Here is a 17,629-nt window from a genome sequence, read left to right on the forward strand (position 1 = left end):
GTAGCAATTTGAACTGTCAAGTAACAGGTTGGAATAGAAAACTTTAAATAGAGGCTGCTTTTCAAATATGAAATTAAGCATTTGAAAGTTATTGATTTTTTTCCTCTTAAATTTTTTTTTTTTTTTTTTTAAGCAAAATCCTTTGCCTGTCATGTTGGTCTTTAAAACTAAAGAGCACCATTTGTGTGCACCTGGGTGGCTCAGTCGGTTGAGCATTCCGACTCTTGATTTTGGTGCAGGTCATGATCCCAGCGTCATGGGATTGAGCCCTCGTTGGCCTCTGTGCTGAGCATGGAGCCTCCTTAAGGTTCTCTTTCTCCCTCTCTGCCCCTCTCCCATGCTTGCATGCTCTTTCTCTAAAAATAAATAAATACGTACATACATACATACATACATACATACATAAATGAATGAATAAATGAATAAATCTAGATAAAATCTTAAACTTTATTTGAAGCAAATAGGACAGAAGTGTTCATGCTTTATATTAATTTCGTGTAGGGACGACCAGGGTTTTGAGGTGGAATGCATAGGAGTAATGAACACCGCTCTGCAACCAGACTATCCAGGTTCAAATCTGGGTCAGCCGTCTTTTAGCTATGTGACCTTGTTCAGATTATTTAACCTCCCTGTGCTTTAACTTCATCATCTGTAGAATGAGTATTATTATAAGTATCCACATCATAGGGTAGTTGTGAGGACAAAATGTGTGCAAGCATTTGTAAAGCACATAGAACAATATTTGTCACATAATAAATGCTCAATAAATGTTAGCTATTATTACCTTATAAAATATTTTATAGAATGATATAACATGTTTTAGAAAGACTGTAGTTGTGAAACCAAAGGGAGGAATTTTTTAAAATTTAGGATCCTTAAACTTATAAGTAAATTTGTTTAATTAAAGTTGAGAACAAGTAAACTCTGAATTTTTTTCTTTAGCAGCGGGACTTAATCACAGGTTCATTGTAATTGTCTAGATTCATTATTTCACAATGCTGTATATATCTTGGTGTGGCTATTTAGAAGGAAAAAAAAGCTCATGGATCTTGGGGTCATACTGACATGAGTTTAAATCCTGGTTCCTCTACATACTGATTTTGACTGTTAATTGTTAGTTTTTGAAATTTTCTGGTTCCTAAGAAAAGTGGCTTTACTTCCCCAAACCTCCAGTTTCCCTTTTACGGAATGAGAGTGGTGAATATACCCACCTCTCACAGAACTGTTGTGAGGATTAAACGAAGTCACACATGTTAGGAACGTGGACTGGTGCTCATAGAACTACTCAGTGAAAGTTCATTCCCTTCTTCCTTTAAACATATAACTCTGTCAGACTTCCTTTAATTTAATGCCATTCTCTTCCACTCCCCCAGATAGTTATGACCAGAGCGCATTACAGGCAGTTCAGCTGGAAGACGGCACCACAGCATACATCCACCACGCAGTGCAAGTCCCGCAGTCTGATACCATCTTGGCAATTCAGGCTGACGGCACAGTAGCAGGTCTGCACACCGGGGATGCCACGATTGACCCCGACACCATCAGTGCTTTGGAACAGTATGCAGCAAAGGTACAGCATTTTACAATGTCAAGAACATCCCAGATACGGCTTCTTTATTTTTCATTAAAATAAAATTAAAAAGCATACTTTATCAAATAAGAAACTAGCAATTCAAAGTCAAAATCAGATAAGCCTCGAGGAGAAGATCAGTATTTATCTTAAAAGAAATGAAGTGTAGAAAGAACTATTTGAATAAAGATAAAAGGAATGAAATAAGAATTTCTAGAAAAGAAATGGTGAGAGATAACTCACAAAAAGATGTATATTCAAGGATGAGTGCCGCGAAAGAAAAAATAAGGTATAGATGGAACAGCTTATGAATTAAGAAACAGAAATTAGAGATTGGAAAACATGAAGGAAAGTCTCAATTACATTTTACATCAGAAGGGCTGGGTTTTTTTCCCTATATTGAACATACATCTTTCATATGACTAAAAGGGTTTCCCCCCCCCCACTTTTTATAGTAGAAAATTTCAAGCATACACAAAAATAAATGATAATGAATCCCTATGTACTTGTCACCCAACCTAAAGAAATACCAAAATGTAAAACTTTGTTAAGCTTTATTTTATTCCTACAGGTGTCCATTGATGGAAGTGAAAGTGTAGCAGGTACTGGAATAATTGGAGAGAATGAGCAAGAGAAGAAAATGCAGGTATGGAAAGCTACTTTTTTATATAAGAATCTCTTTCCCTTATCATTTCCAGGCCCTTCTGTGGATGAAAGCAATAGCTAACTCATTGCCTCTCTAGGAAAATCTTTCCGGAGAAAGAGTGTATGTATTAGGCAGTAGCTTTCTTGAACTACCCCAGGTTTCAGGATTCATTATGTGGGGTTGCAGAGTGGCACTAAAGAAATAGAAATATCACAGAAATCCAAATGAAGTTTATGCTCTGGAATCCAAGGCAGTTTTGGAGACCAGATGGTCTTCTGACTGCCCCCACCCATGGTTGTTTGTGGATTCTTTTTCTAGGGCTCCACCTTTTTGGGGACTCACTCACCCTCACTACTTTCTTCTTTGTGTCTTTTTGTTTCTTCCACTCCCATCTGATTCCCTGCATACCCTGTTTTTCAACTTCTGAAGAGAAGGTCCAGCCTAGCTAGTCATCATTGTTCCTACTGAGTAAAACTGTTTATGCTTTTTGTACCAGACTGCTTCCTGGGCCACGGGTTGGCTGACTTTGCTTTAGATGCTCACCCTGGGTCCAGTCATTGGTCATCTCTTATCCAGACAACAGCCCAGAGCAGCAGTGCCTCTAAAAGTTTTGTGGAAAGGTTTTTGTAGGAAGTACAAAGTAGTCACAGATGCTTCCTGGGACATCTACAAGTCAAAAATCCAAAACTTAGATTAATTAAAGCTTCTGTTTTGAATTTTGTGTTTGTGGGGGACATGTTTGGGTGGGTGTGTTGGAGCTTGTATATAATTAGTGTAGCACATTCTTGCTTTAATGCTGCTCCTTGAGAAAATATCAGCAGTTATCTCTAATATTTTGCTGATTCCTCCCCCATGGTAGTTGTTTGCATTCTTCGAGAGTTTTATCATACTTAACTCCTATTCTAAAATTATTGCTTCAGGGCCACAATTTTAACTTGAGCATTAGCATCACACTTAATAACATGGAGTGATACTTTTAGGGGTTATCAAGAAGATTTTACATTTATAATAATAGTAAATGATAAAATAACTGAAATCACTGGTAGAAATTTCATGCTTCTAAACATTGCTGAATAGCCAGTATCTCTGTTTATTCTCTGAGATGGTATCATGAAGCGGCAGTAGTATAAATACAGTTTGCAATTCACCAAGCCCATCAGCTTTGCAACTGTGTGATTCTTGGCAAATTTTTCAAGTGTTTGAATTCATAAATTGAGAACTATTTTTTGAACTGCAGGATGTCAAATCCACCTAAGACATACACTACTAAAATGCAAGCGTAGTGTAAATACATTCAAGAGATGTAGGTCAGTGCCTTAGAGTCTATCTCCTATTAGTGACTTACAGTTAAGTTTTTAAATAATGGAACATTTTTAAGGAGAGACAGTTAGAGCTACATTTGTAGTAAACTAATATAGAATGGGTCTTGTAAAAAATGAGTGAATTTACCACTGGGTTGTGTAACATTATAATATACCATTATCATAAAAGTCTATCTATTGCCAGCAGTAATTAATTTCTGGATCCAAAAACATAACTAGGAATTCAGTATTGCTAAAGCAAAATGTCATAAAAAGCCCTGTTACCGCAGACATATAACCATTTGGTGTTGGTGGTAATAGACAAAGAAACAGAAGGAAGTTGACTAGGATTTTTTGCAACTGTAGCTTTTTCTCCTTTGCTCTTTGTACCTCTCCCTTACAGACTAGATGTAGGCTGTCCAATATGGTAACCACATGTGGCTGTTGAGCACTTGAAATATGGCCACTCAGAATTAAGATGTGCTGTGAGTGTAAAATATATATACAGCACTTGAAAACTTATTATGAAAAAAAAGAATGTAAAATATCTCAATAATTTCTCATATTGATTACACATTGAAATGATAATATTTTAGACATACTGGGTTAAATAAAAGAATTGCTAAAATTAATTTCACCTGTTTCTTGTTACTTTTTTAAAATGTTTATTTATTTTGAGAGAGCAAGAGAGAGTGAGCAAGGGAGGCGCAGAGAGGGAGAGAAAGAAAGTATCCCATGCAGGCTCTGCACTGCCAGCACAGAGCCTGATGCAGGGCTCAAACTCATGTACTGTGAGGTCGTGACCTGAGCCAAAATCAGGGGTCAGACACTTAGCCGACTGAGCCCACCCAGGTGCCCCTCTTTTTATTTTTTAAATGTGGCTGCTAGCAAAAAAAAATTTTTTTTAGTGTTTAATTTTGAGAAAGAGAGACAGAGTGTAGTGGGGAAGGGGCAGAGAGAGTGGGTGGGAGACACAGAATCCAAAGCAGGCTCTAGGTCCCGAGCTGTCAGTACAGAGCCAGACGTGGGGCTTGAACCCACAAACTATGAGATCATGACCCGAGCCAAAGCCAGAAGCTCAACCGGCTGGGCCACCCAGATGCCCCAAGAACATTTTTAATTATATATGTGGTTTGCACTTGTGATTCATAATTTCTTTTCATCATTTTAGTGCTGGACCAGAAATTCACGAATCCTTCATCCTTTATTTTTTTTAACGTTTATTTATTTTTGAGAGAGTGTGCACAAGCAAGAGGAGAGGCAGAGAAAGGGGGGTAGAGGATCTGAAGTGGGCTCCATGCTGACAGCAGTGAGTCCATTGTGGGGCTTGAACTCATGAACCTTGAGATCATGACTTGAGCTGAAGTCAGACACTCAACGGACTGAGCCACCCAAGTGCCCCAAACCTCCCTCCTTTGATATAGTTTAGTATCATATTTGAGGTTGAGAGCCCAGTACATAGTATTAAAGGGTTAAAATATCCCAAAAGAACCCCTGCAAATAAACAGCACCTGTAACTTCTTGGCTTATCTCTTGGTACTCCTACTTGTGCTAGAATGCTTAAGAACTGTAACTCTGTGCCTGGCTGAACTTTAAAATAAATAATGAACAATAAAAAGTCTGTAGCTAAAGCAGATTTTTTGTAAATAGTCTTGTTTCAAAGCTCTAGACTTTTTTCATTTTGATGCTTATAGTTGAGAACTTTTTCTTCCATCTGTAATATAAACATACTAGTTGTGCTGCTGAGCTGATCTCTTACATGAAACCAAATTTCTTGTCATAAGACAAGAAAGACCTAGAGTTTGAGGTGCTGGGTGGCTCAGTCAGTTATACATCTGACTCAGGTCATGATCTCATGGTTCACAGGATTGAGCCCCAGGTTGGGGCTGTCAGCAGAGAGCTCACTCGAGATTCTCTGTCTCTGCCCCCTTCCTGATCAGGCTCTCTCTCAAAATAAATAAACTTAAAAAAAAAAAAAAAAAGACCTAGAGTATGTAAAGCAGCTGTGCTCATATGGAGGTAGTTTTGCCGCCCCCACCAGGAGACATTTGGCAATGTCTGGAGACAATTTGGGTTGTCACAATTGGGGGAGTATTTATTTTTTTATTTTATTTTTTTTTAACGTTTATTTATTTTTGAGACAGAGAGAGACAGAGCATGAACAGGGAAGGAGCAGAGAGAGAGGGAGACACAGAATCTGAAACAGGCTCCAGGCTCTGAGCTGTCAGCACAGAGCCCGATGCGGGGCACCAACTCATGGACCATGAGATCATGACCTGAGCCGAAGTTGGACGCTTAACCGACCAAGCCATCCAGGCGCCCCCACAATTGGGGGAGTATTACTGGCATCTAGTGGGTATATGTCCTGCAAGACATAAAGACAGCCCCCCCAGAAAGAATTACCCTGTTCAAAATATCAGTGGTGCCCAATTTGAAAACCTTGATCCAAAGTACTCTACTTAAGAATGCCATTGTGTTCATTTGTGAGAACTGTAAGGCTGATGGGGTTAAAGTAGCACACATGTATAATGAAAAATCCAAGTAGAGTTTCTGTTTTGCCATGTAGTAGGTGTGTGACTGAGCAAATTACGTGACTTCTCTAGATCTGAGGTTTTTGGGGTTTTTTTTGATCTGAGATTTCTTATCTGCTAAATGAAAATAACAATAATCTTGCCTTACCCATCTTATGAAATTATGAAAACCAAATAAGATTTTCATTTGATTAAGATTCTAGCTAATATATGAGAACATAATTTGTCAGCGTTATATAGCATTGTTGATGCTTTATGTATTAGAATACTAAGACTTTTTTCATGAGTGCCATTAGTTTTGACTTCATTTGAAACTAATTTTATTTATATTGGAGATCAAAGTTCTTTGGCTTGGTACTTTTAATCAGAGCTCTAATAGTTGGAAAACACAGAAAGCCAGTCAAGCCAGTTTAGGAAAAAAGAGATATATTATGAGGATACAGCAGAGCTTATAAGAAGCAGAGAACAGGAACTGCTGAACAACTGTGGGGCTTCACAGGAACCAGAATTGCAAAGAAGTCAGGACCGGAGGTTAATCCCACTCCTTTCTCTTCCTCCTCGCCGCCTCCGTGGCATCTCTGCTCCCTTCTTTTCTCTGCAGACAGGCTTCCTTTTTGTATCATTGAGTTTACATGTAGCTCATCACAGCCTTGTTGTCTCAGGCTTCCCACCCAAAGCCAACTCAAGATTTTCCTTTATTTCCTAGGTCATGTTCCAGGGAGGGAAAATTTGTGGGTTTGACTTATCAAAATTAGCTTCACTTTATAAGCTAGGCCACATAGGGCATAGACCACTGGCCAGCCTTACATACACCATCTTTTCTGGTTATCAGGGTCTATAGGTGGGGTGGCAGATTCTCCCAGAAAGTAGGCTGGAGAATTACCCCCAAACCTGCCTGTGGATATAGGCAGTTTTGAATGTGGATCATATTTCATATGTATTTTCTATACTTTTATCTAACTATGTGATCTTGAGGAAATGAACCTTGCTTTTCTGAGCCTCTTCTTTTCATCTCTAAAAGAAAGGTATTTAATCAGTAGTTATTAATCAGGGACAAACATGAGATTGAGCTACAGAACTTTTAAAAATAACTCATGACTGGGACGCCTGGGTGGCTCAGTCATTTGAGCATCCAACTTCAGCTCAGGTCGTGGTCTTGTGGTTCATGGGTTCAAGCCCCACATTAGGCTCTGTGCTAATGGCTCAGAGCCTGGAGCCTGCTTAGGATTCTGTGTCTCCCTCTCTCTCTGCCCCTCCTGAACTCACGTTCTGTCTCTGTCTCTCTCTCAAAAATAAATAAACATTAAAAAAAATTTTTTTAATAATAAAATAATAACTCATGGCTGAGATCAGTTTCCAGAGATTTGATCAGTAGGTCTGAGATAGAACCCAGGAATTTTTTTTTTTAATATTTTTAGAGGTTTTTTTTTTTTTAATTCAGAAAAATACAAAGAAAAAACCCAAAATGACCAATGAACTTACTATATAAATAGCTGCTATATACTTGTTTTTTTAAAAAAAGGTAATCATGTTTACTTTTAGAAAATCCATTTGTGAATTGTCTTCAGTTTATTTTATCAGCGTTCTGTAGTTTTCAGAGTGTAGGTCTTTTACCTCCTTGGTTAGGTTTATTCCAGTATTTTATTCTTTTTGGTGCAATTATAAATGTACCTGTTTTCTTAATTTCTCTTTGGGCTTCTTTGTTATTAATGTATATAGAAACACAACCAATCTGCATAATTTTGTATCCTGCTACTTTACTGAATTCACTTATTCTAATAGTTTATTGTGGAATCTTTTGGGTTTTCTGTGTATGGTATCATGTCATCTGCAAAAAGTGAAAGTTTAATTTCTTTCTAATATGGATGCCTTTTATTTCTTTGCTTGTCTGATACCATACACAAAAGTAAACTCAAAGTGGATTAAAGACTTAAATGTGAGGCCTGAAACCATAAAATTCCTAGAAGAGAACATAGGCAGTGATTTCCTTGACTTTGGCCACAGCAACATTTTTTTTTTTTTTTAACGTTTTATTTATTTTTGGGACAGAGAGAGACAGAGCATGAACGGGGGAGGGGCAGAGAGAGAGGGAGACACAGAATCGGAAACAGGCTCCAGGCTCCGAGCCATCAGCCCAGAGCCTGACGCGGGGCTCGAACTCACGGACCGCGAGATCGTGACCTGGCTGAAGTCGGACGCTCAACTGACTGCGCCAACCCAGATGCCCCCACAGCAACATTTTTTGTAGACGTGTCTCCTAAGGCCAGGGAAACAAAATCAAAAATAAACTGTTGGGACTACATTAAAATGAAAAGCTTGTGCACAGCAAAGGAAGCCATCAATAAAACAAAAAAGCAACTTACTGAATGGGAGAAGATATATGCAAATGATATATCCAATCAAGGGTTAATATCCAAAATATATAAAAAACTTACACAACTCAACACCAGAAAAACAAATAATCTGATTAAAAATGGTCAGAGGGAGGCGCCTGGGTGGCTCAGTCGGTTAAGCGTCCGGCTTCGGCTCAGGTCATGATCTCGCTGTCTGTGGGTTTGAGCCCCGCGTCAGGCTCTGTGATGACAGCTCAGAGCCTGGAGCCTGTTTCAGATTCTATGTCTCCCTCTTCCTCTGACCCTCCCCTGTTCATGCTCTTTCTCTCTCTGTCTCAAAAATAAATAAATGTTAAAAAGAAATTTTTTTTTAAATGGTCAGAGGACTTGAAAACACTAATTTGAAAGCATATGTGCACCCCTGTGTTTATTACAGCATTATTTACAGTAGCCAAGATATGGAAGCAGCCCAAGTGTCCATTGATAGATGAATAAAGAAATTGTGAGATATATAAAATGGAATATTTTGCAGCCATAAAATAATGAATTCTTGCCATTTGTGACCATATGGATGGACCTAGAGGGGATCATGCCAAGTGGAATAAGTCAGAGAAAGACAAATACCATATGGTTTCACTTATATGTGGAATCTAAAAAACAAAGCAAATAAATTAACAAACCAAAAGGAGAATCAGACTTATAAATGCAGAGAACAAACAGATGGTTGCCAGAGGAGAAAGGTGTGTGGAGGGATGGGCAAAATGGGTGGAAGAAAGGGGAGATACAGGCTTCTAGTTATGGAAATGAATACATTGAGGGAATAAAAGGCATAGCACGGGGAATATAGTCAGTGGTATTATCATAGTGTTACATGGTGACAGATGGTAGCTACGCTGTGGTAAGCATGGCATAACATATAGAGATGTTCAGTCACTGATGTACACCTAAAACTAATGTAACATTGTGTGTCAACTATACTCAAGTAAAAAAATATTACATTAAAAAAATGAGTCAAATTGTATGTGCACTTGAAAAAAAAAAATCCAAATGGTGTAGAGGTAAAAATAAAGAGTGAAGGGACCACTACCCAATAGTAATCATTGGTAGAAATCTCTGGAGGTGTTTTGTTTGTGTTTTAAATCTTCCTGGCAATTCTGAGGTGTCTCATGGTTCCCTAAAGATCCCTCTGTTGCCATACTTTTTTGATTAATTCCTTTCTTGAAAGAGAACATACTTTAAAAAGTTCTTCAAGTTGCTTTCATTTTATCCTTCCTCAAGAGTATAAATTATTTACATCCTAAGAGAGAAATTTACCCACATCAAATAACAAAAGTTCTGTGTGCATCAGGACTTTATAATAAATGGAATTTTAAGTCCTGAACTAGGCAGTAAAATGACCAGTTATTCTCAAACCTGCCAGGTCTCTCCCTCTCTGACTACAGAGCTCTGCCAGTTCGTTACCGCTGGGTTACTGCATCCTGAACACTGGGGGGTTAGTAGAGTGAACTCTAGAGCTAATCTGCTTCAAGTCCTATTTCCCAGCCTTGGACCTTGGGCAGGTTACATTACTTAACTACCCTGAGCCTCATTTTTCTTATTTGTAAATCACAGGAAATATTTAATTCATTGGATAGTCTTGGAGGACCAGTAAGAGAGCTCATGCAAAACACCCACCACAGCGTATCACATAAAGCACCTCCTCAATAAATGGTAGTTAACCTCTTGTATTATCGAAGTCACTTTGGAATTCAGTCTCAGATCCAGTCCTTTATTTACCAGTGGGATTTGGACCTTCTCAGAACTCTAGGATGCTAAAGCTAGAAGGGACTTAGTACTGTCTTCTTGTACAGCAGTTTTCAAGCTCTGATTTTTGTGGGGGTGGGATCATAGGGTTTCTTTAAGGTCCCTCAGGGACTAGCAGAGCTACCCATGCCTGCCTGGGCCAGCAGAAGCAGGAATGTCTTTATCTGTTTTGCACAGGAGACTGCTGTGTAAGATTTCATCTGGTAAAGGAATTTTTAAAATGTTTAAAAAGAAAAAAAAATCACTGATTTAGTACAATGTGTTCTCTATACAGACAGGCAAACAAGCCATACATGACTTGCTCTAGGTCACGCAGTGAATTTATGGCAGAGCTAAGGTTATCTCTTAATTCTCAGAATGTACATTAAGCAAGATAGTAATAAAGTCATTTTCTGTAGATGGTTTAGAAGATGGTTTGGGGGCGCCTGGGTGGCGCAGTCGGTTAAGCGTCCGACTTCAGCCAGGTCACGATCTCGCGGTCCGGGAGTTCGAGCCCCGCGTCGGGCTCTGGGCTGATGGCTCAGAGCCTGGAGCCTGTTTCCGATTCTGTGTCTCCCTCTCTCTCTGCCCCTACCCCGTTCATGCTCTGTCTCTCTCTGTCCCAAAAATAAATAAACGTTGAAAAAAAAAAAATTAAAAAAAAAAAAAAAAGAAGATGGTTAGTATTTCACTGGTGTTAGCTTCTCTGTTGCCTTTGAGACATTTCCCTCATGGTAATATATCAGGTTTTTTTTTTTCACAAAGACTATATACATCCTTTACTGAAATAACCAATACAGCCCTGAAATACCTGTTATAGCATTAGCCTATTAATTTAGCTTTTGAAATTTGGATTCTGTCCGTCTTCACCGTTAAAATAGCTGCAGAATCATCTATTGCTTTGAATTCCGTGGTCATTGTCCTAGGCTGGTTTTCATCACTTTTTCCTTCCATATTCATGATCATACAAGCTTCTTTTACTCTCCTTGCCTCTTTTGTCTTTCACTGTTTCACACCATTACCAGAGTTCTCTTTCTAAAACACAGAGCTGATCTTGGTCAATCCTTTACTTTAAAAATGTTAATCCTGGGGCACCTGGCTGGCTCAGTCAGAGAAATGCGTCGCTCCTGATCTCTGGGTCATGGGTTGTGGGTTCAGGCCCTGCACTGGGTGTGAGAGTACTTAAATAAGTAAACTTAAAGAAAACTGTTTGTTTTTCATTTTTTTTTAACTTGTTTTATTTTTTATTTTAATTTATATCCAAATTAGTTAGCATATAGTGCAACAATGATTTCAGGAGTAGATTCCTTAATGCTTCTTACCCATTTAGCCCATCCCCCCTCCCACAACCCCTCCTGTAACCCTCAGTTTGTTCTCCATATTTATGAGTCTCTTCTGTTTTTTCCCCCTCCCTGTTTTATATTATTTTTGTTTCCCTTCCCTTATGTTCATCTGTTTTGTCTCTTAAAGTCCTCATATGAGTGAAGTCATATGATTTTTGTCTTTCTCTGACTGCCTAATGTCACTTAGCATAATACCCTCCAGTTCCATGCACGTAGTTGCAAATGGCAAGGTTTCATTCTTTTTGATTGCCAAGGAGTACTCCATTGTATATATATATATACCACATTTTCTTTATCCATTCATCCATTGATGGACATTTGGGCTCTTTCCATACTTTGGCTATTGTTGATAGTTCTGCTATAAACATGGGGGTGCATGTGTCCCTTCGAAACAGCACACCTGTATCTCTTGGATAAATGCCTAGTAGTGCAATTGCTGGGTTGTATGGTAGTTCTATTTTTAGTTTTTTGAGGAACCTCCATACTGTTTTCCAGAATGGCTACACCAGCTTGCATTCCCATTAAAGAAAACTCTTAATGCCTGCCTTTGCTTTCATTGTCAAGGTTTACTCTTCATAATGGCATCTAAAGCTCTTCCCAAATGTGGTCCTAATCTTCCCTTTTTCTTGTTATTCATTCTGTCATATAGACATGACAGTCTCATAGTAAGTTTCCACTTCCTCCAGGCACCCTTCCATACTTTTGGTCATACTCTCCCTTTTGCCTGGACTGCTCACCTCCACCCCTCATTTTCACTTCGAGACAGCTCGCACTAACCTACAGCTCTGTCACCCCAGGGCCTGCAGAGTAGAAAGTCAGTCTTCCATTTTTATGGTATCTTAATTTCTAAAATAGGTGGCTGTCTTTAAAAAGCTTCTAAAATCAGTACAATTGTTTGAAGTCTCGTGGTGTTGAGTCCCAGAAAAATGATCTTCTACTGAATAAAGGTTACGGAGTAGGATCATATAGATTGTAATGTCTCCCGCAGGGGACCCCAATGTCATAAGCCTCTCTTTTTCATTGCTTTGAAATGCTTTTGAAATTGAAAGTGCTCTTTACATTGTTTTTAGGACACATGTCCTAAATAATATATAATATATCTATCTATCTATAGATCTATCTATATATATAGATAGATCTATAGATAGATAGATCCCTTGAGCACATCATGGAATACCTGCATACAATGGAGATGCTACTTGGGTTGATTTTTCTAGAATGGGAATAGATCTGTGAGCTCTAGCTATGCCCCCTTGTGGATCTCCTTTTGATTTCTTCCACAGCCGCTGACTTCAGTCACAGAACAGAATTAACCTAGCTGGCTCAACATGATAGAATCTTTGTAAAATGATGATCTGAGTCTGGAAACGCACATTGCAGTTTTATCTTTTTTATTCTGAAAATAATAATTTCATCTATTTTATTTCCGTGTAAATAATTTCAGTCATACTTTTTGTTTCATCTAGATTGTCTTACAAGGACATGCAACAAGAGTAACTGCTAAGTCTCAGCAGAGTGGAGAGAAGGCATTTCGATGTGAATATGATGGATGTGGGAAATTATATACAACGGCTCATCATCTTAAGGTATATATAAAGCAAATGCTGTATTTAGTTATGACAGTACCTAGGACATTAAATGCCAACATGATATAGTTGTAGTATTCAAATGCCATTGTTTTCCCTCACTTACCAAGATATAGACACACACTCATGCTCTTACACAGATCACGTGAAGCCATATGCAGATTTCAGAAACTCTCAACTCTGAGTGCTTAGATTATGTGTTCTTCATCTCTGTCTCCCTAATGTCCAAAATACTACCAGGCACGTGGTAGATACTCTATATATTTGAATATATTTTTGTCAAATGGGAAATTTATATAATTTTATGAGAGATGTATGTGTAATCATTCTGTTAACAGTGATTTGCTGAAATCTAGCAGAAGTTGGTATTAATGTGTTTCATGTTTCAAATATATAGGCCAGGTATTTTGCTTGCAGCTAAACACAACATACCACAACTCCATAGCTAACATTTATTGAATAACTTAGTGTGTCAGGAAGCAGAAAGCAGAAATGTTAGCAAGGCTAAAAACATTTAGCATATTTGGAGTCGCAGCCCTAGAGCCCATCTCCATTACTTATTGCTGTGTCACCATGACATGTTACCTTTTTCCTTATGGTAAAAGTACCTTCCTCACACAGTGCTTGTGAGAAATAAATAAGTAGATACTGTATACGTACCAGTACTGAAAAGAATGACCTGGTACATGGTAAAGATTCAGTAGATGTTGGCCATTGTCACGATCATTCGTCACAGCAACCCTCTACACTAGATATAGTTATGTCTCGGCTTTACAGAAAGGACTTTGAGGCTTAGAGAAGGCAAACACCTCATGGTGACGCCTTGCCTCCTGGCAAGGCCCCTGTAGCAGCAGCTGCCACACTCTTAACCTTACATTGCATGGCCTCTGTCTGTGCTCTGATCCTAGCTTTCACTATGTATATGTTCCATACAGACACCTTTGACCACTGTAGGAAAACTCAGACCTCTAATGCTCCTGTTCCTTATTTAAAATGAGTACTTCTTGGGGTGCCTGAGTGGCTTAGTTGGTTACATGTCCGACTTCAGCTCAGGTCATGATCTCATGGTTCGTGGGTTCGGGTCCCATGTTGGACTTTGTGCTGACAGCTCAGAGCCTGCTTTGGATTCTGTGTCTCTCTCTGTCTCTGCCCCTCCCTGGCTCATGCTCGCTTGCTTGCTCTCTCTCTCTCTCTCTCTCTCTCAAAAATGAACATTAAAAAAAAATTACAATGCATCCTTCATAACATTAAGCGTTTAGCATATTGAGAACTGTTGGGCTACAGTTTTTGAGCAAGGTTGTCTTTTGTTTCTCCAAAAAAAACCCATACAAACAACAAAATACAGTTCACCCTTGAACAACACAGTTTTGAATTGTGCATATCCACTTATATGTGAATTTTTTAAATAAATACAGTACAGCACTGTAAATGTATTTTCTTTTATTATCTTAACGTTTTCTGTAGTTTACTATATTGTAAGAATATAACATATGAAATAATGTGTTAATCGACTTTCTGTTATCAGCTTCTGCTCAATAGTAGGCTGTTGGTAGTTAAGTTTTTTTTTGGGGGGGGGTCAAGAGTTCTATGCTGGTTTTTGACTGCACAGGAGGTCGGCGGTGGGGGGTGGTCAGCATCCCTAACCCCTGCATGTTCAAAGGTCAGCTGTAATTCAACAGAGAGAAAAAAAAAAAAAACAGGTCTATGTTGAGACCATCTACCTGAGGAATTGCCTAAAGGAAGTAGAATCATGCCTGTATTTTCATGACAGGTCCATGAGAGGTCACACACAGGAGACCGGCCTTATCAGTGTGAGCACCTAGGCTGTGGGAAAGCATTTGCAACAGGTAAAAACATGAATTTTCTTTGTTTCCTGGTCTTTCTTAGGGGGCAAGCAGAAACAGGCCAGCTGTAGGAACTGACCCCTTGCCTTTGTCTGAATCTGTGGATGCACAGTGACCAGTTTTTCAGTCTCTCCTTTAACTTCCTCTTCTCCTGCTTGTTCTATTCTCTCTCTCTGTTCTCACTTTTCTCCTCAGGCCTATTTCTGCCTACTGCGTTTGGTGTTTCACTCCACACTCAGCTTTCTTTTAGCAAAAAAGTAAAAGCTGAGCATTAGAAGCTGACACAGACTTTAACATTAGGATAGACCTGAGGGAACCATGGGCAACTAGAACTTAGCAGGGGTTGGGGCCTGGCCTCCTGACTTCTACCTTAGTCCTCATTTAATGTCTTGATTCCATTTCAAGCTTTTGGGGTATGAGTTGTGAACATCTAATAAGATTGGAGCCGTTTAAAAAAAAGAAACATATAGAACCTCTTCTAGACAGAGATGAAAGTATTGCATTTCCAGCAGGACAGTCCTTAGCTGTTACACTCTTACACGTTGTTAATGGTTGTTTTGTGTTTGCCTAGTATTATATCCTTGGTGTTTACTATATTTTTCAATAGTTTAATCTCAGTGGGCATGCTTAGAGGGGTCTCATATAATTAAATTTCTTTACATTTTTCTTAAAGGTTATGGATTAAAAAGTCATGTCAGAACTCATACAGGAGAAAAGCCATATCGGTGTTCAGAAGATAATTGTACTAAGTCTTTCAAAACTTCAGGAGATCTACAGAAACATATAAGAACTCATACAGGTACTGGTATAAACAAATAACTGTATGTAGGCCAGGACTTTTTTTTTTTTTTTTTTTTTTTTTTTTTCAGGTCAGGAATTAATCTGCAGGGAGGGGACTTGGGGAAGGAGTCTCTGGACATTTCAGAGTTAGCTTCAAGGACTTCTCTTAAACTCCAGAAATTCTTTCCAGGAAGAGGGCTCATAATTTTTTTTAGAATCTCAAAGGGGTCCATATCCCAAAAAAAGGTGAACAATGGTCATAGACAACCAGCCCATTCAATTTGCAGGTATTATCTGAGCAGCAGGCTTATTTACCTAGGATTGCATGTCTGTGTACTAGCCCAACTGAGACCAGAACCTAAGGCACCCAGTTCCTTCTCAATTCAGCATTGTTTCTCCTATATTAAGCTATTGCTTAAGAAAATGAACTCCTAACAGCCCCACAGAAAGAAAGGCTTGTTACTGCCTTGTGATCATATCTCGTTCCCTTTAAACTTCCTTCTCTCCTTTTCCTAAAGGGTACTTTGTTTATATCTCCCCTTCCCTCCCTTTCTTGTACTTGATTATTTGTAGAATTGGAAAACCAATTATAAAGGTAATTATTTGCTTTGGATGAGAGCTGGAAAGATTTCAGAAACTGTTGATAAGAGGTACTGTTACAAGCTATTGATTAAGCATATGATATATCGCTTAATAATTTAGTTTGAAATTTTACTACAGATGGTTTAAACATAGTGTGATAACTTTGTCCCCAGGTACTACTAAGTATTCTGAAATAGTTTAGCAAATTTCCATGGAGGATTTGTCCATTTATTAAAGTTTAACTTTTAGCTCAAATTTGATCCCAGATAGGCTTTGCTTTTTAATGTTCAGGGGGCACCCGGATGGCTCAGTCAGTTAAGCATCCAACTCTTGATTTCAGCTCAAGTCATGATCTCACAGTTTGTGAGTTTGAACCCCACATCAGGCTCTGTGATGACAGTGTGGAGCCTGCTTGGGATTCATATTCTCTCTCTCTCTCTCTCTCTCTCTCTCTCTCTCTCTGCTCTTTCCCTGCTCACAGGCTTGCTTGTGCTCTCTCTCTCTCAAAATAAATAAATAAACTTAAAAAAATACATGACTATACAGTGTTTACAAACAAAGCTGTAGGTCTCTGCTTCTATTTCATTCATGTACTTATTTTTATCCATTGTATCAGAAGCATGTTTTTCCAAATTCCTGCAAATTCTATTTGGATTTACTGTATAATGCCAACTTGTTATGTAAAAGTTATATAAAACCATAATCTAGTTCTATTAATATTTGGTCAAAACATTGAAATTGTGATTCCTTTGATAGTATGCATTTAGCAAACTACATATTTGTGTATCAGTTTTTAAATCGTAAGTATTTTCGTTGGTAAAAAGTTGGGTTGTGTAAGGGGGCTTTAGGGATGACTTTTACAAACAAGTGATTTCAGTGCAAAAATAAAGCAAGGTCCTATAGAGTCAGAGGAGTAGTGTAGTAGTGTATATATCACCATGGGAATTGTTAGAACTCTTGATTCCTTATCATCCCAACATGGCAGAGCCGGGAAAAGGTTAAGGTTGTCTAGATCCAGACAGGAGAAGGGACTTACCCAAGACAAAGTACTTTCTTAAAATTTTTTGTTTTTCAACGTTTATTTATTTTTGGGACAGAGAAAGACAGAGCATGAACGGGGGAGGGGCAGAGAGAGAGGGAGACACAGAATCGGAAATAGGCTCCAGGCTCTGAGCCATCAGCCCAGAGCCTGACGCGGGGCTCGAACTCCCAGACCGCGAGATCGTGACCTGGCTGAAGTCGGACGCTTAACCAACTGCGCCACCCAGGCGCCCCGACAAAGTACTTTCTTTAAGTTAAAATGTTGAAAGAAAACTTTCTCTAAAGAAAGG

General features: G+C 38.7%; 1 protein-coding gene across 3 annotated transcripts in view; it reads left to right on the plus strand.

The window, feature by feature from the left end:
• ZNF143 (zinc finger protein 143) overlaps nt 1–17,629 on the plus strand; it is a 55,791-nt gene that overhangs the window by 18,859 nt on the left and 19,303 nt on the right. For all 3 annotated transcript variants that reach the window (XM_043580617.1, XM_043580619.1, XM_043580618.1), the window contains 5 exons: nt 1,374–1,570; nt 2,142–2,216; nt 12,973–13,092; nt 14,864–14,939; nt 15,610–15,735. In XM_043580617.1, coding sequence (XP_043436552.1) covers nt 1,374–1,570; nt 2,142–2,216; nt 12,973–13,092; nt 14,864–14,939; nt 15,610–15,735 — 594 coding nt within the window. The remainder of the gene's footprint in view (nt 1–1,373; nt 1,571–2,141; nt 2,217–12,972; nt 13,093–14,863; nt 14,940–15,609; nt 15,736–17,629) is intronic.

Source organism: Prionailurus bengalensis, chromosome D1 (assembly GCF_016509475.1).
Source record: "Prionailurus bengalensis isolate Pbe53 chromosome D1, Fcat_Pben_1.1_paternal_pri, whole genome shotgun sequence".
NCBI classification, from domain to species: domain Eukaryota; kingdom Metazoa; phylum Chordata; class Mammalia; order Carnivora; family Felidae; genus Prionailurus; species Prionailurus bengalensis.